Here is a 20,413-nt window from a genome sequence, read left to right as displayed (position 1 = left end):
CAGTGCAGTACCCATGGCAACCAATTCAAAAAAATGAGGCATCTTCATGAAAAGCTTCTGGACTTGCAATCTTAGAAATTAAACAGCAGTAACAGTTTTATAATTTTTTTTAAAAAAAAAGGAAAAAAGGAATCACAGTAAGTCTCTATAGCAAAGTGACTGTCACTTTGTACTCTACAACAACTATCTACAACAAAATTAACAATGATCACTGCAATGAAATAAAGTTGTGTGTACAGTAGAATGGAAGGAAAATATTGAATTGAACAGTAGGAGAACTGATGAAGAACTGAGGATTATTCACATTGTGACTTGGAGCCAGTGGACAATGTCAAGGAGACCTTGCTGGTGGAAAGATCAGCAAATGGTGCAGAGTAACTGTAATATGGCAAAGAATTGCCGTCCTATAGATGAATGAAATAATGATGAAGTACTTTAAAAACAAAAAGAGAGAGAGAGAGAGAGAGGAGGAAGGAAGGAAATAAAAAGGAGGAGGAGGGAGAGAGAAAGAAACCTCTTCCATGATGGCGTCAATGTATTCAAGTTGATAGTTCTTAGAGAGGCAAAGTTTAACAGGTTCACTGACAATGATTCCATTATCAGGACAATGATGAAGAATGCTGAGAGCAGAGGCTGAGGCTTTCCCGAGGAGAACATGAAATGGAGCAGATTGATTAACAACACCACATGTCACAGAATCTATTAAAAAAAAAAAAATTTGGAGGTAATTTCAGAGTCACAGCTATGGACTATATATAGTCTTGGGTATTTTCAGATATATTGGCCTTAAAGTGGCCATAACTTGAAAAATTGAAGTCGAAATCAGCTCAAACTTTCTACATAGCATAAGGACATCAATATGTATCAGAAAATGTAATAAAAATTGGGGGTGATTTCGGAGCCATTTTTTGGAAAAACCATGGGCTATAGCCTTAGGTATTTTTCAGATTTTTGGCGTTTTCTTAAAATGGCCATAACTCAAAAAATTAAAGTCAAAATCAGCTCAAACTTTCTACATAGCATAAGGACATCAATATGTATCAGAAAATGTAATAAAAATTGGGGGTGATTTCGGAGCCATTTTTTGGAAAAACCAGGGGCTATAGCCTTGGGTATTTTTCAGATTTTTGGCGTTTTCTTAAAATGGCCATAACTCAAAAAATTAAAGTCAAAATCAGCTCAAACTTTCTACACAGCATAAGTACATCAATATGTATCAGAAAATGTAATAAAAATTTGAGGTCATTTTGGAGCCATTTTTTTGGAAAAACCATGGGCTATAGCCTTGGGTATTTTTCAGATTTTTGGCGTTTTTTTAAAATGGCTATAACTCTAAAAATTGAAGTCAAAATCAGCTCAAACTTTCTACACAGCATAAGTACATCAATATGTATCAGAAAATGTAATAAAAATTTGAGGTCATTTTGGAGCCATTTTTTTGGAAAAACCATGGGCTATAGCCTTGGGTATTCTTCAGATTTTTGGCGTTTTCTTAAAATGGCCATAACTCGAAAAATTGAAGTCGAAATCAGCTCAAACTTTCTACACAGCATAAGAGCATCAATATGTATTAGAAAATGTAATAAAAATTGAGGGTCATTTTGGAACCATTATTTGGAAAAAAACCATGGGCTATAGCCTTGGGTACTTTTCAGAAATTTGGAGTTTCTTAAAATGGCCGTAACTCAAAAAATTGAAGTCGGAATCAGCTCAAACTTTCTACACAGCATAAGGACATCAATATGTATCAGAAAACGTAATAATTAACTGACCCTGGTGTATGGCAAATTTTGGATAAATTTTATGCTGAGAGTCTTCAAGAGATGACTTTATTAGACTAACTGCCTTGAGAGACTCAACAACAGTGACTTCACATTCAGGTTTATAAACACCAGATGCATATATCCCTTTAAAAATAAATAAATAAAATAAATAAATAAATAATAATAATAATAATAGTGATAGTGAATATAAAAGCTTACATGAAGTGCCAGTAGCTTGTATCCGAATCAGTCCAGCAGTACTAGCAGCACCATGAAGGACCTTATCAGCCTATTTGAGAAATGAAAATACATGACACGTAATGTACATGAAATTACTTATTCATAACAATACATAAATATTGTGCAACAGAAAATGTAAAGTCCCTGTACTGTAGTACAGGGTCTTTGGCCCAAATTTTGGAGCAACTTTAAAAATTTATAAAAATTCAAAATTTTATTGGAATCAGCTCAAACTTGGTATACAACATAAGTACATGTATGTGTATCAAAAAATTATAAAAATAGAGAATTTTTGAGCCATTTTTGTCAAAATACTCTGTGCTGTGTCGTACAGTACAAAAGCAAACATTAAATCCTACAATACTGATGAGTTACCTTTTCAATGATGGCTGGTATTTCAGAGACACTGTAGTCCTTGTCAATATCAACCAAAGTGCTACATGAAATAAGGAGAACAGCAAAAGGTGAATAATGTCACAAAGAATGAGAATAACTTACACGCACACGATTATAACATCATCATAATTCTCAAGAGGTTTGATAGATTTATCTCTGATCGACTTGACAACTTCACTAGGCATACACTCTATATAAGAAATACAGCAAATATACAGTATACTAATTATTAATAATTATTTATTAATTATAATAAAATTGTGTGGGCGGTTAAAAATGATAATGTCATACTTTCTAATATGAGGTCATTATCCTGTTTTTGTATCGAAACGTTCATTTTGAGAACTTCAATATTGTTCTCGAGATTACGAAGGTTCACTTCAGCCTGGAAGAAAGAAAACAGGAGAGAGAGAGAAAGGAAGGAAGAGAATATTTTGTGTATAATCCTTGATTATGACTCACAACTCCGGTCACATCTTGTGAAAGCCCACACTTGGCAACTGAGCGTTTTAGACAAGTCTTGATCCTTTCGGTCGTTGGACGCTGAAGCAAATTATTTGAAATGCAACTCTCAATGAGCTATAATAATAATAATAATAATAATAATAATAATAATAATAATAATAATAGTAATACTCCAGACATAAGCTGCGTTAGTAATTACTTTCTTAATCTCAAAAGGAACTTCAATGTCATACTCTAGCTCATCAATAGTTGCCACTTTATCTTTAATAATGTACTGCCTGCTTGACATCTCCTTTAAAACAAGACCAAAGCTACAAAAGAGAGAGAGAGAGAAAGGAAGAGAGAGAAAGAAAGATAGAGAGATCATAAAACTGCAAATCATGTGGATCTGTACTTGTATATGTCGTCGGATACATCTTGACTGCAATAGCTGTACTGTGTTGAAGACTTTTTCTACAGTGAATATGCATGACAACAAATAGTGACAAGTAAAGGTTTTTTAAAACAAAAGAGGTACAAGTTAGCCAAGACTTCAAAATTGACAATTAATTTTAATTTCATCTTACTCCTTGACTGCCAGTTCTCATTGAATGGAGTGCATCAGGTCCGTAATCTGTAAAAATTAAATAAAAAATGCACACACCCACCCACACGTGGATGGAATCAGTACCGGTCAGTTTGAGTTTCCAAAGGTTTCCAATGACACAGGTCACAGATGAGAGCCTTCCATGGGTCAGCTTATGAGAATGAAGATAAGTGAGTCCTTTTATGATGTCTGTCGCAAATAGAACACGGAACTGCTTGTCAAAAACAATGTTAGGATTCCGAAGGACCTCATAAAGACTCCCGTGACTACAATACTCGTGCATCATCCCAACTATGGTTGGTCCCTGTAGAATGCACCCGATAAAGGGGCAGATGTTTTCGTGGTCAAAATTCCTACATGACAGAAAAGGATAAAAAAATTAGCAAGCCCAACTAGCTAATTGTGCTGAAAACTTATTCTAATGGCGGTAATTTTCCCTTTCCAAAGTGAAAAAAGTTCACAACATCTCCATTTAAAGTTATTTTGTCTAAAAGTGACTTACAAAATCTGTAACATTGTCTTCCTGAGGTTAAGATCCAATGTAGAAATATTCATTTTCATCTTGTGAACTTTGACAATCTTTCCATTACTAGAAATGAAGAGAAAGGATAAGTACATGTCCTTTTCCAGCTGTGAAATAACACAGCTGTATTAATGCATTGACAAACATTTCTCCAATGTTGCTGTCCTCTTGAAGATTCGGCTGCAAGATCTGAAGAAGAGACGAAAGTGTAGAATCAGCAAATGTTCCTATAAAATATGCAAGAAATAAATAATTTCAGATCGTACAAATTGAACACAACAAACCAGTAGTAAGTTTGACATCTTTTTGCTGATAAAGCCAAGCCTCGCTGTATATGTGAGCTAGTTTGTCCTGATGTCTTACATACACAAAATAACAGACTGCAATGAGAATGTACAGAAATGAAGAGTTGAATACTATTGCTCCCGTTAAACTTGTAGCTAATATAAAAAAAATTATGTGCAAATTATATTGGTATAATGCTATCATATACTTGTAGGTTGACATTTCTGTTGGAATTATATCAATAAAACTTAATGGCTGACTCTCAATCTAAGTGTATATACAATTTAAGACACTTGCTATATATTATACACATTTATGCTGCATAGAATTGTTCTTACATCTCCTGTATTTTCTTTGATGATAATCAAGTGGTACACTAGTTGTTCCATCCTTAAAGATTAGTCCATTCACTGGAGACAAAGTCTCATTATTATGATAAAACAGTATCCTGCTATTCTCTGGATCTTGGAAAATAAATCCACCAACTTTTTTATCGATGATAACACCACTCTGGGTCGAAGGGGCCATATTAATTACTTTGAATATGTTGGTAAGTCTATTGCAGGCATTGTTAAACATCACTCTACCTGTTTCACCGACAAAAGTAGTATTTAGCATTGTTGCAATGACATTCAGTTTATCTGCTGAAGCTATGGAAACTTCGGACAAGTTCGCCCCAAGTCTTGCAGCTTTTGTTTTCAAAAACTCGTCAGCTGTGAATATGTCAAGTTGGAGAGCGTCTATGATAAACCCGGCACTGTTGAGACCCTTGCCACCTTCGTACATTGAAATCACTCTCCCGTTTTTATCTTGCTTGAATCTTTGAACAGGATGAATGACAAACGAGCCACGTAGCTCAAATTCGATGCGTTGGATTTGATGTGAGTTGAAGTACTTGCGAGAAATCTTATCGAAGACTTTACTAAATGAAGGACAATTGAATGGCAGGATCCAAGTGAATAGCCTAAAAATAATAATAATAATAACAAGATTGTGCCTTAGTGCTTCCTTTCCAAATAAAGTATGGGTAAATGACTGTTAGTCCTTAAGGCTTTGACACAGAGCAAACAGAATTAGAAACAAAATTTAAGCCAATCTTATAACAACAACAAAGTACAATGGTTACACAGCAAAGAGATTAGGTTACCTGAAATCAGACTTCCTCCTCAAGTTAAATTCAAGGAGCATGTCCAAGTAACTTTTTGTATTTCCCAAGAAAATGTAAATGTGAATCTCACGGCCTTTAAAAGGAGTGAATGAGGAGATAAAGTCAGACGGATCATAATAACTAATGACAGCGTACTCATTCCCAGGCCAAGCCTCTACGCATTCAGTGCATGTGGTAAGTATCCCAATCCTCTTCCAATTGAACTTCTTCACAAACATATAAGTCGCTTTATAGAGATTGTAAAGTGTAGTGCTGAGGCCTAAGTTAACGTTGACATTGTCATAGCAGAGGACTGGTTCCTTGGATTCACGTCCGATTAAAAGCTCAACATACCATGCATGTTCATTACCAGGACAAGCATCAATCGTCCAGTGGTGCTTGACGGAGAGTAACGGACGGAGGTACTCAATGAGGTGAGATAAAGACGCATGGACTACTGGCTGCTTCACTGCATTGATCATTAGGTAAACTCCTTGGTGAGAGTAAGTCCTCGTGGGGCCAAGTGCAATGTTCCTGAAACCTTGCGGGACGAAGGTGTAGTAGAGACAAATATAGTGCTCTGGCAATACGGTCGAGTTGAGGTTCAATCTCTTTGCAGTTTCGTACGTTATGAGTGCGAGAGGAGAATAAGGTAACAGCATATCTCCGGGTAGCAAGTCCTCCGGATTGAGACCGGCACTTTGCAGCAGTTTTGTTTCGTTCGCATTGCTAGGGAAATCCAAGATGACTCCGATCCTGACCTGGAGCTTAGAGCCTGTCTCGTTGACCCCAGGACACGTGAGATAGCATGGAATAGTGCAGGCCGCCTTGCAAGCTGAGAAAAAGAGCAGCAGGTTGAGAAGAGTAAAGATCATGTTTTCTTTTCTTTCTCGAGATTTTCTTTGAGTTTTGCCACTTATTGCAGCACCTTTTATAGAGAGAGCTTAGTCAGGCGCTCATGAGTCTTGCCAGACTCTGGCCCGCATGACCGAAAGGAAACTGCACCATCTTCTTACCCTGTCGATGTCTTGTAATTGGGTAGGTGTGACTCAAATACCAGTCACGCCCCTATTAAACCTGCAAGCAAAACAAAGCAGCAGAATAGATTATGCCCAAGACCAAAAGTGCTAAAAGAAGAAAGGAGGAGATAGCCTCGGTCCCTTATGCAAGAGGATTTAAGCCACCAACAGTCAAGCAATCAGAGGAGGCCATAATGAACAAGAGAAAGAGCTCTACTCCTCCTGTTCTCCCCACTCACCTTCAGCCATCTGGAGGCCATTTTGGAGCTATGAGGCAACCCCTTTGTCAGGATGACTGGCTCGCCCAATACAATGAAGAGGGACAGGATTATGCTGGGTTTATCCAGGACTGTCCCTGGATGAGCTCAAGGAAATGGAAGATAGGAAGAGAGCAGAGGTTTCACTCCAAAGGATTCAACATTAAAGAGAAGTATCCTGACGGGAAGATATACTTATTGCAGCTGGGAGACTTTGATAAAGGGGAGAGGCTCTATCCATCGTTCCAGGAGCTGGTAAAATACGTTGAGATTTTCTATGATTTACCAGTCAGTGAAATGAAAGGGGTGGAGCTTCAAAAAGACGGAGACGATTATAAAATTGTAATTAGTCCAACAGCTATGAGTGCTAGTGGTGAAACAAAGAAGAGGCGGAGCTCCAGAACAATACGACACACCCTTCAGCATCGGTACAATTCAAGAACCAGACACCTACAGTTAGACATATCGTCCATTCTATCTTCTCTCAAGCCACACCTACCGGCCGACGCCCTCTTTCTCATTGCGCTGACAATGCACGACCTTTTCAGTGACCCTAGTGACCTTTTTGTGGCCGGGATGGCTGCCGGTAATCACAGAGTGGGCATATTCAGCTTCTCTCGATACAACCCCTCCATCTCGTTTTCGCCTGAGAACTGGTACGAGATAATTTACCATGACAACGACGATGAGGAAAAAACCGAGGAGGGGGAAGGAAAGAGCGTGATACTAGAAAGGTCCTGTAAATTACTAGTACATGAGATAGGTCATCTTCTTGGACTTGACCACTGCATATGGTACGAATGCCTTATGAACGGATCGGGACATTTAGAAGAGGACTTTCGTCAGCCAATGTTCCTGTGTCCAGTTGACCTTCATAAGGTAGAGACTCTCTGTGGGTTTGATGTGGTAAGCCGCTACGAGAGACTGAGGGAGTTTTTCAAGAGACACAAGATGAGGAAAGAGGAGACATGGGTGCAAGGAAGGCTGGAGTTTATTAAAAATGGCAATTCAAAATAAAAAATAGACACTTTTTAGCATCACAAATCTGTTTTTATCAATAATTATATATATTTTTATTTCTACTAGTCTTATTTTTAGAAAATTTATTATCAGAAAAACATAATTTTAATTCCCAGTACATGGAGATACATTACTTACAGTATTATTAGTGAAAGAGAGAGGGGGGGGGAGGGAGGGAGTACATAATGTGAATGTTATCTTGGGGGCATGTCTTTAGGAGGGAGTGGAGCAGCTGGAACTTGAGAGTAATCAGATTTGAAATGAAATTGTAGAAAAAACTGAAAAAAAAAGAATTTTAGCTATGTCACATTCTTCTATTTAATGCAATACTTCTCCTTTACCCTCTCCCTCTCTCTCTCTCCCTCTTACTTGTTTTGTCTCGTTGTTCCATTGGGTCCACAATTTGCCTTCTGACTTGTCGATCTCACGACTTGGAATCTATCAACAAACGAAAAAACAAACGAAATAAAATTAACAAGAAAATAATGTATCCAAACAATATAAATGAGTACCTTGAAGGCGATGGTCTCGTAAGGTTCAGCTGCAAATAGAAGAAACTGCCAAGCCTTGTCAGGTGCCTCCATTCTCTGCTCGTAGGCTGACATGAATCTGTGTCTCGGGCGAAGACCATCTACTATCTCAGGGTAATCAACCTTCAAGGAAAAATATATAATTTTTTTGTATTTTGAGAATCAAAATACCTGAAAGAACAGGCTGTGCTGGCCAGTTGCAGTATCTCTTTGTTTAGTGACTGAAAACAGAAACAGGCCACATATGATGATCATGCGACTAACTAACCTTTGTATCCAGGGCGACCAATTTTAATAAACTTCTTGATATCGACTCTTGGTTTCTCCTAAAAATAAATAAAATAAATGACTAAATAAATGATATCCGTTTACTAGAGCTGGGAGCATTTGTGTTTCTGAAGCTTCTTTAGCAGCTCTTTGAGCCCTGGAGGAAAAGGGAGAAAGAGAGCATAAAACAATTATAATTTTAAAATCTCATACAGATTGGATTGATGCTTTTTCCCTTGTGTGTGGGCGAGGTAGCTTCCCTAAAAACAATAATAAAAACAGCGATGATGATGATGATGAATGGAGGTACACGTAAAGGCTCACTTCAGTGTTATGAATAGTAAGACACAGCTTACATTCGTACTGTCCAAGATGGTTCTTCATGAAATATGGATCCTAGTCAGAAAAAAGACGGACAAATTAAAAGTATTCGAACCTCAAAAAATTTACATTAAGACCAGGATTTTGGCATAACAAATTTGACAAAATAATAAAAATATTACGGCAATGAATTTCTAAAGTTGCTCAAAAATTGGGCAAAATTCCCTGTACTATAGTACATGGTCTGGGGCCAAATTTTGCAAAAATTGAAAAGGAGAGAATCATCCATTTTTATAATTTTTTCTAATACATATACATGTTCTTATGTTGTGTAGAAAGTTTGAACTGATTCCGATCAAAATTGAATTTTTTATGAATTTTAAAAGTTACTCCAAAATCAGGCCAAAGTCCCTGTACTATAGTACAGGGACTTCGGTCAAATTTCACCGAAAAAAAAAGTTTTGAGAGTTCTCCATTTTTATATTTTTTTCTGATGTATATACATGTTCTTATGCTGTGTAGAAAGTTTGAACTGATTCTGGTCAAATTTAGATGTTTTATGAATTTTTAAGTTGCTCAAAAATCAGGTCGAACCCCTGTACATTACAAAACACAGTGATTCGATATTATTATATTCCGTCAGTATTTGTTATGCATCATAAAAATATTAATAATATTAATAAATTAATTATTAGTTGATTAATTAATATCACCTTTGTAATATCAATGGTTTCCATTGCTAGTTTCTTAAGTCGCTCCTTCCTGTCTTTGCTTGATTCTGAATATGAGGCAACACCTCCCCCACCAGTCTTTGAACCAACACGATGCTGGTAATCCATATTGGTATATTGCTACTAAAGAATAAGATGAAGAAATATTGGGGAAATTAATTAAAATTTAAAGAGCATGAGCAGCCACACCTCTGGACAAATTAGTGAAGATCACGTGATTCAATCTGCCCACGTGCAAAAACGTGGGAAAGACTGGCCTTTTAATTTGTTTCCTCCTCTAGCCACCTTAGAATTTTTTTTTTCATTAAAATAATGATCATTTTAGCAATAATTTCACAATACATAAAATGTTAAATAGAACAGCTGAAATTGAGGGATTAGTGCACTGGATGTCAGTAGTCTATTGATTATAGAGTACACTCTTGTTACAGAGATACTTGATGACGTGTAGTGAGTACTTCACACAATGCTCCATGTTGAGCTGCCCACACTGTGAACAATATGATCCATCAACACTATTAACAGATAATATGGAGGCATAAGGGATCAGTTTACCACTTCTAACCAAAGCCTCTCCAGCATCAGTAAAAGCAACCGATGGACTACTAATCACATCAAACCCAGCAGGAACAGAACTACCAACGCTACCAAAAACTACTTTAGAACAACCCCACGGTTTACTTGACTGGACATCAAGGCCCCACAAAGCATTCATATGACAGAGTTCTTCAATAAAACCCAATGGGGAGGACTCTTTAGGTCGTGAAATGCAAATGTCAGTCTCTTGTACTCTTGGATGATGGCCGACTGGTTTGCCTGTACCAGTGAATATGAAGTATTTGGATTTGCTGTAATACTGCATTAGTTTTAGTGCTAGGGACTCAAGTGAGTTATCTACTGGACAAAACGCCCATACAGGGAAGTCATTCCCTCCTTCGACAAGAGGATGTAGTTCAACATAAATGAAGTGTCCACTTGGAGTTTTTTTATTATTTCTGTCCCCAGGTACTCCAGCAATTTCCCTCACTTGATCAAATATTTCTTCATTACCACACAGCCATAATACGTGAGGAGCAGTTTGAGCAGCAGTTGTTTTCGTGACTTGAAGTTTGGAGTGTTGAGGTCTGAATGGAAACAGCAGCTGCCAGACATGAGTATTCTTGAATTGTACGATTTGGCTGAAGACATTGTAAGCTGCCAATTCATCCTTTTCAACCATTCTTCTTACAACAGCTAGCACTAGCTCCTTGCTGTCGGATTTGTGTTCATATTTCAACCGATCCGCTTCTTCCTTGTCTAGTGCTTCGAACTTAACGAGTAGCGTGGTAAAGTCATAGTAGCCAAATTCATCAAGAATGAGCTTTTGTCCTTCCTTGCTCGTTAGGATCTCTCGGAATTGGTCTCTTGAAGACATTGTCAAAGAATGTAGCAATAACGTTACTAGAGCAAAGGCTCAAAGGCTCGAGACTCAATCACTCAAATGCTCGAGAAATAAAAAATACCTTTAAAACAAATACACTGATGTATCATGAATAATATCTATGGTGGAGCCGTAGATTTGCTGACTCAGCCTGCTAGACTACCCCCAACCGGACCAAGTGATAACACGTGTCCCACCAGGTGCAACCAGCGGGAGTGGTTTTAAATTTTAATAGTGTAGTAAGTGTACTTGTAATTGTTGACGTTGTTGTTGGAGGAAAAGTCGTTATGGCCCTTGTATTTTACATCATAAGTCCTTTTCCTCACCACTGGAAAGATTTCTAGACTACCAAGTATACAAGAAAGTTTCAAGCCTGCATTTAATGGTGGATTGTTCCTAGTAGATCTAATAGCGGATATCCGGGGTCTTCGTGTCATATAAAACGACCTCTTGCACTCCCGTACGGACTACGGAGTACAGAACTCTAAAGAACAGCTCTCTCTTTGTGTGACCACTGAATATACTTTATATACCTCAGTCTCTCCCCGAATAAAGTTATAGAAATGGCGGCTAACAAGCTGGCCCGTTCTTGGTCTTACAGTCACGGTACAATAGATGGAACGAAAACAAGCAAAACTGGAGGAGCTATTCCTGGGCCTCAAGAAGAAGGAGAAAGGAAAGAGAGGCCTAGCTATAAGCCAGGGAGAGCTACCATACCTCACAGTCGTACATTTTACTTCCCATCAGCAAAGTCCAGTCCACTACAAGTCTGTGATGCTTGCGGTCAGTGTCATCCACCAACGAAAAACCATGTTTATGATTATGCTGAAGTTGTCGATGAGGATTTCCTTTGTGCCATGTGCCACAAGCCTCTCATCGAACCTGTTGAAACAGTCTGCGGACATACCTTCTGTTATAAATGTCTCTTTGGGAGGATACGGACATCTCCATATTGCCCGGTGGAGAATCATCCGATTTCAAGGATAGACGGAGATATACAGCAGACTAGTTTCTTGGTTAGGAAGCTGTTGGATAAAATGAAAGTGATTTGTCCTAATACGGCTTATTGTGATTTGGTGATGATGCGCTCTGAGCTGGAGCCACACTTAAAAAGAACCTGTCCAGGTACCTACCTCTCCTGCCCAAGGAGAGAGAGGGGCTGTCTGCATTTATCACCACGTTGCCAACTGATGGAGCATCTCTGGTCATGTATGTACGGGGAAGATTGCATTATGAAATGTAAGTATGTACATGTACATGTATGGGGAAGATTGCATTGTACATGTACATGTATGGGTCTCTCCTCTCTCTTTTCTAAGTACATGTACTTGTTGATGTAACCTGATTGTAGTCATAATGTTACGTATCATTTTTAAATGCATGCAATCTTCTTCATTGTGTTTCTTACTTGAATACTCCAGTATCAACTCTCTATTTGGTATTGTCACTCAATAGCAGCTGTCATAAATCATAATAATAGCCTCCCATTACCTAATTTTTGCCTTTAAGGCTTGCTTGACTTCCATGCTAATCTAAGTTAGCCTAAAAGTCTACCCTAAGCTACAAAATTATTTACGTGTGTACATGATAGTGGCATACCATTGGTACTTGCTGGTATGTGAACTGCTTCATGGTTAGCTAGCTGGTTGGCGGGAGTAATATCCAGGTGGCTAACAAGTATGTTTTCCTTTAGCACTCTTATCTTATTAATTGGAGTCGCACCTGGGGCTTGTTCTTTTAGAGACACCTCCTCGCCTATTTTAAGCTGCCCCTGAATGTCTTTCCCAACTTCTTTTCGGTTGGTGGATTAGCACTTGAATAAGCACCATCTTAATGATTCACCTCCTCTTCTCTTTGCTGTCTTGTCAGTTGTTACTGTGTCTAAGTGTGTTTTCTTCCTCTCTCTCGTGTTAATGCGTGGTACCTTTCTTGTTTGGTATGTTGTTTCTTATGTTAAGGGAATTCTAATTGAAGAAGGTTAGGGAATTTATTGCTTACAGCTTGTAACAAGTGGGAGAGAGAGAGAGAGAGAGGGAGAGAGAATACTCCATTAATACTGTACCAATCTCTGTCCTCCCCCTCATTAATGTTTGATTATCATTACAGCTGGTTTATATTGCAACTGGTTTGTGTACCATGTACCAACTGTTACCTGTCTTTGTTTATTGTAGAATCTTTGCTCAAAATAAGGATCACTTTAATGTCTTTTAGTGTCTACATAGCAGAGTTTTTCTAAATTCAAAACATGAAAATGATAAAAAAATTCAGTCTCTCTTTCCTCCTTTCCTCCACCACTCGATTCTCTCCCTTTCCTTTATATTTTATAGATTATGCTTATCTTGACTGCTTTTATGGTACTGGATCTCATTAAATATGAATTATATCTGCTCTTGATTGTAGCTTGTGTTTCCTCTTAATTCATAACTTTGTTTCTATTTCTCAGTAATCTTGGCATCTGACCACTTCCACTTTCCTCTGACGTTTGATAATCTCCTTTTTATTTCATTGTTTTTATTTCACTGAGTGCATGCATCAGGAAGGAAGTGCTTCTCTTTATAAGCTGTCAAAAAGACACTCTCTCTCCCTGTCTCCCTCCCTCTCTCTCTCCTCTCTTTACAAATTGATATTCAATCATGTATCAGTCATGATTAATGATCACAGCTGCTCTTGGGTTACCATGGTAATTACTCTGACATAATTGCAAATACTATTTTATAACTTTCTATACTTGTCCAATATAATGTATGTGTGTGTTGATTTGATGTCTACATAATGTGATCTAAGGTAACATGAATGTTATATTATTGTTATTATTATTATTATTATAAAATGAAAGTATTTATTATCCTGTCCTCCCTCATTCTTTACATTGCTCCATAGTATATTAGTAAACTAAGCATGGAGGAGATATGTAGATATGTATGCGTAGTGTTGCATCAGCTCTTTATATTGAATTATTGATGAGTAGTAGAGAAAGAATTATTAGCTTAGTCATTATTATTTTGACAGGATTTAATATATTGGCCATTTTTATGATGTGTGTGTGTGTGTGTGTGTGTGTTTACATGAGATATGAGTGTGTTTGTTTGACAGTGTGACTCCTATCAGGTTTCTGATTGGTCAGTTAGTGTCCTTGAGGTTTCTGTGTTGAGTTCCAGTGCCTAGCCCTGTTGCTATGATGCAGTGAATACCAGCTGCTCCTCTTTAATCCTTAATGATTGCGCGTGTACTATTTATTTGTGTTCTGATCAATCACCATTTAATTTGAAAATTCTAACCAATCACTCATTTGTTTAATTACATTAATATTCTTTTCCTTGTCCCTTTTTCTCCTGTTCCCCCCCCCCCTCTCTCTCTCTCTCTCTCTCTCTCTCTCATTGAGCATAACACATCTCTAACAGTTAAAATGCATGCACTTGACTTGAGTCCTTTAGACTGCCCACTTAATGTAAATGGCAATATAATTAATGAAGTGCCAAACCAGACCCCACCTTAATTAGCAGTTGATGAATAAAATTTAAAGCACATGGTACTAATCTTGTCTCAAACAACCTGCCACAAGCTGATAGAGCTACAATTACATAATGGAGCCCAGTGTTATCGGTAAGCCTAAAATGTCTGCTTGTACCTCACATACACCCTCGTCCTACTGTGTTTACTGTGACATAGAAAGTCTGTGCTCAAATTTCTGTTAAGCGTAATGAAGGCACATTGTACATACACTAATTCTAGCTACCCACAAACTCTTGTACAATAAATAAAGGTACATGTAATGCACGTCTCCTGCCAACATACATTACAGCATAAACTTTTAGCCCCACAGAAAATGTTCCCTATAAATCAACATCCATACCTTTAAAAAGCCAGTGGTGGTGTGGAGGGCAGGCAGAGAGGGGAAAGTTGGATCCATAAAAGTACTTTAACCCCCAGTTCTGGTTTTTAAGGCCAGACTGCCTGCGACCCGTCTGCCATGGCAGCCCTGAACCACGATTTGAATGTACGTTTTATGTCATAATATTTATAATATTTTTAATCCCTCCCTCCCTCTCTCTCTCTCTCTCTCTCTCTCTCTCTCTCTCTCTCTCCCTGCTTGTGTGTGGCATTGGGTAAAGAGAGATGATGTATAAGTATAACTGATATTATGTTTTAAGTTACACTGAACGAACAAGTATAGTCTTGAACGTTTAACTTGAGTTTACTCGTAGTTACACTTAAAAGAAAGTAACAAGATACATATCTTATTCGAGAGAGAGAGGGAGAGAGGGCCAGTTGTTGATATTCTTCGCTCTTATTATCCATTATTAATTTGACTCTATTGCAATTCTTAATTTCCTTGTTACTGCTCCTATCACTTGTCCATTAACATTCCTCCTTACATCAACACATGAACATGTTCATGTGTTTTATAATTAATATTGTTTAAACAATTATCTTAAGGAAAAGTTTCTAGCTAAGAATTTACAGGTATTTTATTGGCCTCAAAGTATACTAGAATGTACAAGAATTTACTGGATTTTAATGTTCATAGTTGAATAGTTGATGTGAAATAGAGGGTAGTTTACTGAAATATACAGAGTTGAATGCTCCTGTGGTTTGAAAGGATATTTTGAAGGAAGGGAATGTCATTTTTGGTGTAACAAAAACATCAATAACAGCAACAATGATAAACAATAATAATATTTGTACTTGTTTTCTTTTCATTGGATCAAGAGCAATTATATAAATAAAATGACAGTTCATGTACACCTTCACTTCTGTGGGTTAGTCTATAATGAGATTTTGATTATTTCATAATCTAATCCGGTACAAGTTCTCACTTAAATTGAATTTGTGGTCTAGCTATAGCGAGATACGTTATGGGTCATGTCATGAACCTTTACCTGTTCTTCTAACCTGTTTGACTGGTTTGTTTTTCCTCTTGATTGGAGTGAGACGGTGTCTGTATATTATGGTCTGGACTATAGCAGCTGCATGACCAGCCACCAGCTGTCAATTTGTTATTTGTATTTCCACATTGTGTACATGTACATGCACTGTATATAACCCTCTCCTTTTCTCTCCTAATGAATGTACATGGTATGTATTCCTCCTATTACACTTGTACACACAATGACATGTTTCTCACAGTTTATTGTACATGTACGTACATGTATGTGAGCAGCTGGTGTGTCTTTATATGGTATTATAGATAGTACATGTAATTAATTCCAGGAGCAGGGAATATTTGAATACAGGTGGCTACTTGTTGCCAAATCATCTATTAATAATACTTGTAGTAATGGCTAACTTTTATAAGTTAAGTACATTTATTAATAGTTATTTAGTATAGTTATTAAAAGTTATTATTTTTTAATAGATAATAAAAAGCGTCAGATTAAAGAGGGAGTCCCTACTGTGGTTGAGATCCCTAAAGGTACTGATCAGCTTGGAATTGGTATCAAGAAATGTGGGAGGAGTGTAAGTAGATAATTATTAGTTTAGCTTAAATGTATACGCATGTTTTGTTGTTATTATTATTATTATTATTATTATTATTATTGTTGTTGTTGTTTATAGGGTTCAATTGTTATTGATGACATATATGTAACTGGTAATGTGTACAAGGATGGGCGTATTCTACCTGGAGATGAAATAATTGAGGTATTACATTAACGCATTTATCTAACGTTTATTCTCTCTCCTCCCCCTCCCTCAGATTGATGATGTTCTCTTTAGACACAAGACTCTTGATCAGGTTCGGATTGCTCTCTCTTCCACGAAACCTCTCATTAAATTTACAATCGTCAGAGTACATGATGAGGAATACGGTAATAATCAAATGATTATTTATTTATATTAATTATTTATTTATTATTTATTAATGATAGTCACAATTTAATTCCGTACAAAATTAACAACATTAATTTTAATTATTTCTTCTAAATATAAAACAGTAAATGATGTCATTGTGTCTATTTTTAGATCCAGCTGACATTGAGGAGATACACCTAGTGAGGGATGAGTGCAGGCCACTGGGAATACAGATACACAATTACAAGTACATACCTCATGATCACATGACATAAAGTCACATGACTAATACTCCTCTACCCTAGGTCTCAGCCTGGTATATACGTGTACCAGTTGGTCCCTGGCTCACCTGCTTATGATCACGGCTCACTTCGTGTTGGAGACAGGATCCTGGAGGTTAATTACACTGATGTCCGCCTGGCCAGTCTTGATAAAATAGCTAATTTAATGATTGTGAGTTGTATTAATGCGTGATAAGCAGTACGTCTTAAAAATACATGTATATTTTGGGAGACCTAAAAATGGGGAACTTATAAGCTAAAAATTATGCTGTAGATTATTCTCTCTCTCTCTCTCTCTTTCCTCAGGAATCTTATGGTATTTTACAGTTATTAGTTGGTCATAGATATCATCCTGAGATTTATGATCCAGCGACAGTTTCCATTTCCAATTGTTCATCTGCTTCTTCTGCTAATTCATCTCAGCCCGCCAATCCTGCTCAAGTTGTTAACTCCTCTCCTAACTCCTCTGACGAGTGTCAGAAGTCAACAGAAACTAGGTCGGAGCTGGTTCAGAGCAAATTGAACGAGAGAGTGATGACGCCCACTGGCTATCATTTGGGAGAAGGAAAGTGTTTCATTATTAAAAAGGTAATTAAATATTTTTTCAAGTTATTAGCATTTAATGAAATATGTCAATTCTAAAAAATACCCAAGGCTATAGCCTATGGTTTTTTTCTAAAAAATGGCTCCAAAATCACCCCTATTTTTTATTACTTTTTTGATACATATTGATGTCCTTATGCTGTGTAGAAAGTTTGAGCCGATTCCGACTTCAATTTTTTGAGTTATGGCCATTTTTTAAAAACTCCAAATTTCTGAAAAGTACTCAAGGCTATAGCCCATGGTTTTTTCCAAAAAATGGCTCCGAAATCACCCCCAATTTTTATTACATTTTTTGATACATATTGATGTCCTTATGCTGTGTAGAAAGTTTGAGCCGATTCCGACTTCAATTTTTTGAGTTATGGCCATTTTTTAAAAACTCCAACTTTCTGAAAAGTACCCAAGGCTATAGCCCATGGTTTTTTCCAAAAAAATGGCTCCGAAATCACCCCCAATTTTTATTACATTTTTTGATACATATTGATGTCCTTATGCTGTGTAGAAAGTTGGAGCTGATTCTGACTGAAAATTTTCAAGCTATGGCCACCAATTTTATATGCTTAAAATTACATTTACCTGCAAAAACCTCCTTTGACATTTACACAGGAAATACTGACCAGACCTTTACATGAATAAAATAATTATTAATTTTTCATTTTCTTTCAATACAGACAAATGATGAGTTACTTGGTCTGATTTTGGGTGGAGGGTATCACGCAGTTAACACACTAACCGGGGACAGGATTGATCTGCCAATATTTGTGGGTGGCCTGAATAATGATTGTGCCATTGAAATAGCTAATAAAGTTCAGGTATGCTATGACACATGTGTACATGTACAATATTCTCTATCATTTTAGCGTTCTTATCTTAAATCTACTTTGTTCCTTTTTCTCTTAGCCCGGTGATATTATAGTCTCCATTAATAACTTGTCACTAGCAAAGAAGTCACTGAACGAAGCTTTGTTTATCCTCGAGAGTATTAAGATTGGTAGTCTTGTGAGACTCGAGATGATTCAAGGTGACGGGTCTTGTCAGCAGAATGGTGGCCTTACCCCAGATTGGCGGGATTTTGTAGATTTCTATATGAAAGAAAGGAAAAGGTAAAAGAGTGAGAGAGTATTTTAAAAATTGAGAACTAGCTTCTTGTATTAAAGTGCATTCTTCATTGTTGTAATGATTGTTTTGCTGCCAATTCCCTCACTATAATTGCTACCAATAATTTGGCAGTTGCAGCTGCCATCATTACTATACCCACCGGTTTTTTGATATCCACTTTCTTTCTTTTTTCTAGTCCACTTGAGTTTAGTCTGACCATCTCTCGTGAATCTAGTGCTAGTCTTGGTTTTAGTGTAGTGGGTGGAGTTGGCTCCGCCCATGGGGACTGTCCCGTATACGTCAAGAGGATAGCTTCAAAGAGCATAGCTAGTAATGACGGTCGTTTAAAAGTAAGTGATCACTGATTATTATTTTTAAAATAATATTTCTTGTATTTAGTGTCAGGATCAGATAACAATGGTGAATGGTGTATCGGTCGCTGGAAAGACGCAGGCTGAAGCTGTTGATATGATTAAAGCGGTCACTGGTGACATTACGTTTACCATAATACCTAATGACTCTTGAAAAGGGGAAAGGAGACCCTTTTCACTGACTATTACTGAGTCTTGTGTTGTATAATCAACATGAGATCTTTTTGTGTCACTTATCTCTGTTTAAAAACTAATAATGATTAACAACTTGTGTATAACTTTAAATAATGTTTAGGAAACTGTTTAATTTTTATTTAAGCACGTACGCCCACGCAATTAGTCGCGGTATTCTTTTTTTGTTGCAAATCTTTTCACCAGGCACTCTCTTGAAGACATTTTGAGCTGATATGAAAGGCGAGCTTGTAGGCAGTCCCTTTTCTTACCTTCCCCTTATAGGACGACTCGAGTCAAAATACTCAATGATGTCTGGAGAAAAATGGATGAGGGAGAACTTCCACATACCAGTAATCGCTGTAATCTTGTATTTGCTGCTGATATTAGCGGGAAAGAAATGCATGAGGTATTTCTCTCCCTTTAACATCAAGAAGCCTCTGTTCTACTGGAACGTGGCCCTTGCAGCCTTTTCATTCCTAGTCTGTCTCTCACTCCTTCCACACATGATCCATGCACACCTAAAGTATGGCATGAATTATATCCTCTGCACTCCATATATCTTCTATGACACTCACATCCAGCTTTGGAACTTCCTTTTTTGTTTCTTCAAGATAATAGAGCTGGGAGACACGGCTTTCATCATACTCCGCAAGCGTCCATTGCAGTTCCTCCACTGGTATCATCACATCACTGTCCTTCTCTACTGTTATTATACTTGCACTGAAATACGAACTGGAACGTTACAGCATTACTTCTCCAGCAGCAATGCCTTTGTCCACACCATTATGTATACCTATTACGCATTGAGAGCTGCTGGTGTTCATCTTCATTCAAAGATTGCACAAGCAATCACGATTCTTCAAATAGCACAAATGTTTTTCTGTTTGTGGATCATTTGGATTGGCTATACGAACTACCACAGTGTTCCAGGCTGCATACTCCATCTTGGTTCGCTTTATTTTGCTGCAGCAATGTACGGATCTTATGCTGTTTTATTTCTGCACTATTTCATTCGCCGCTACATCCAGTAAGGCCATTGAAGATTAGGCATCTAATTATCAATATTATTGTCCTTTTTTGGGTGCATAATAATTATTTTTGAAAAATTAATAATTCATTGCTACTT

General features: G+C 37.3%; 5 protein-coding genes across 6 annotated transcripts; 3 read left to right on the top strand and 2 right to left on the bottom strand.

The window, feature by feature from the left end:
* Positions 1-89: 89 nt before the first annotated feature.
* On the bottom strand, positions 90-6,377 carry LOC100632275 (receptor-type guanylate cyclase gcy-22-like). The gene is made up of 17 exons (XM_019993326.1): positions 5,406-6,377; positions 4,597-5,222; positions 4,258-4,413; positions 4,119-4,200; positions 3,953-4,039; positions 3,535-3,803; positions 3,431-3,477; positions 3,259-3,317; positions 3,064-3,175; positions 2,862-2,978; positions 2,691-2,784; positions 2,502-2,589; positions 2,379-2,439; positions 1,983-2,052; positions 1,773-1,907; positions 515-699; positions 90-404 (listed from the first exon to the last, which is right to left on the bottom strand). Exons 1-17 carry the CDS (start codon positions 6,278-6,280, stop codon positions 297-299), a joined length of 3,171 nt encoding a protein of 1,056 aa, XP_019848885.1. The 5' UTR covers positions 6,281-6,377; the 3' UTR covers positions 90-296.
* Positions 6,378-6,437: 60 nt separating this feature from the next.
* Positions 6,438-7,698, top strand: LOC100632148 (uncharacterized). Its single transcript, XM_003384220.3, has one exon. It carries the CDS (start codon positions 6,514-6,516, stop codon positions 7,696-7,698), a length of 1,185 nt encoding a protein of 394 aa, XP_003384268.3. The 5' UTR covers positions 6,438-6,513.
* Positions 7,699-7,769: 71 nt separating this feature from the next.
* Positions 7,770-9,757, bottom strand: LOC100632023 (splicing factor 3A subunit 2-like). The gene is made up of 9 exons (XM_003384219.3): positions 9,533-9,757; positions 8,823-8,894; positions 8,712-8,758; positions 8,604-8,655; positions 8,500-8,557; positions 8,403-8,452; positions 8,214-8,354; positions 8,071-8,139; positions 7,770-7,979 (listed from the first exon to the last, which is right to left on the bottom strand). The coding sequence occupies exons 1-9, from the start codon at positions 9,656-9,658 to the stop codon at positions 7,896-7,898; spliced, it is 699 nt and encodes a 232-aa protein (XP_003384267.1). The 5' UTR covers positions 9,659-9,757; the 3' UTR covers positions 7,770-7,895.
* Positions 9,758-11,423: 1,666 nt separating this feature from the next.
* On the top strand, positions 11,424-19,420 carry LOC105316770 (ligand of Numb protein X 2). 2 transcript variants are annotated; one of them, XM_019993322.1, is made up of 11 exons: positions 11,424-12,209; positions 16,327-16,427; positions 16,527-16,610; positions 16,666-16,777; positions 16,932-17,007; positions 17,066-17,213; positions 17,348-17,629; positions 18,316-18,456; positions 18,545-18,747; positions 18,939-19,092; positions 19,142-19,420. In XM_019993322.1, the coding sequence occupies exons 1-11, from the start codon at positions 11,534-11,536 to the stop codon at positions 19,265-19,267; spliced, it is 2,103 nt and encodes a 700-aa protein (XP_019848881.1). In that variant the 5' UTR covers positions 11,424-11,533; the 3' UTR covers positions 19,268-19,420. The 2 variants fall into 2 exon arrangements, with proteins under 2 accessions (XP_019848881.1, XP_019848882.1); XM_019993323.1 differs by lacking the exon at positions 11,424-12,209 and adding an exon at positions 14,385-14,573.
* A 22-nt stretch (positions 19,421-19,442) lies between these two features.
* Positions 19,443-20,366, top strand: LOC100631897 (elongation of very long chain fatty acids protein 6-like). The gene has a single exon (XM_019993325.1). It carries the CDS (start codon positions 19,521-19,523, stop codon positions 20,316-20,318), a length of 798 nt encoding a protein of 265 aa, XP_019848884.1. The 5' UTR covers positions 19,443-19,520; the 3' UTR covers positions 20,319-20,366.
* The last annotated feature ends 47 nt before the right edge of the window (positions 20,367-20,413 follow it).

The sequence above is a fragment of the Amphimedon queenslandica genome, unplaced genomic scaffold (genome assembly GCF_000090795.2).
Source record: "Amphimedon queenslandica unplaced genomic scaffold, v1.1 AMPQUscaffold_13499, whole genome shotgun sequence".
Classification (NCBI taxonomy): Eukaryota; Metazoa; Porifera; class Demospongiae; order Haplosclerida; family Niphatidae; genus Amphimedon; species Amphimedon queenslandica.
This window is presented reverse-complemented; position numbering and strand designations above follow the sequence as displayed.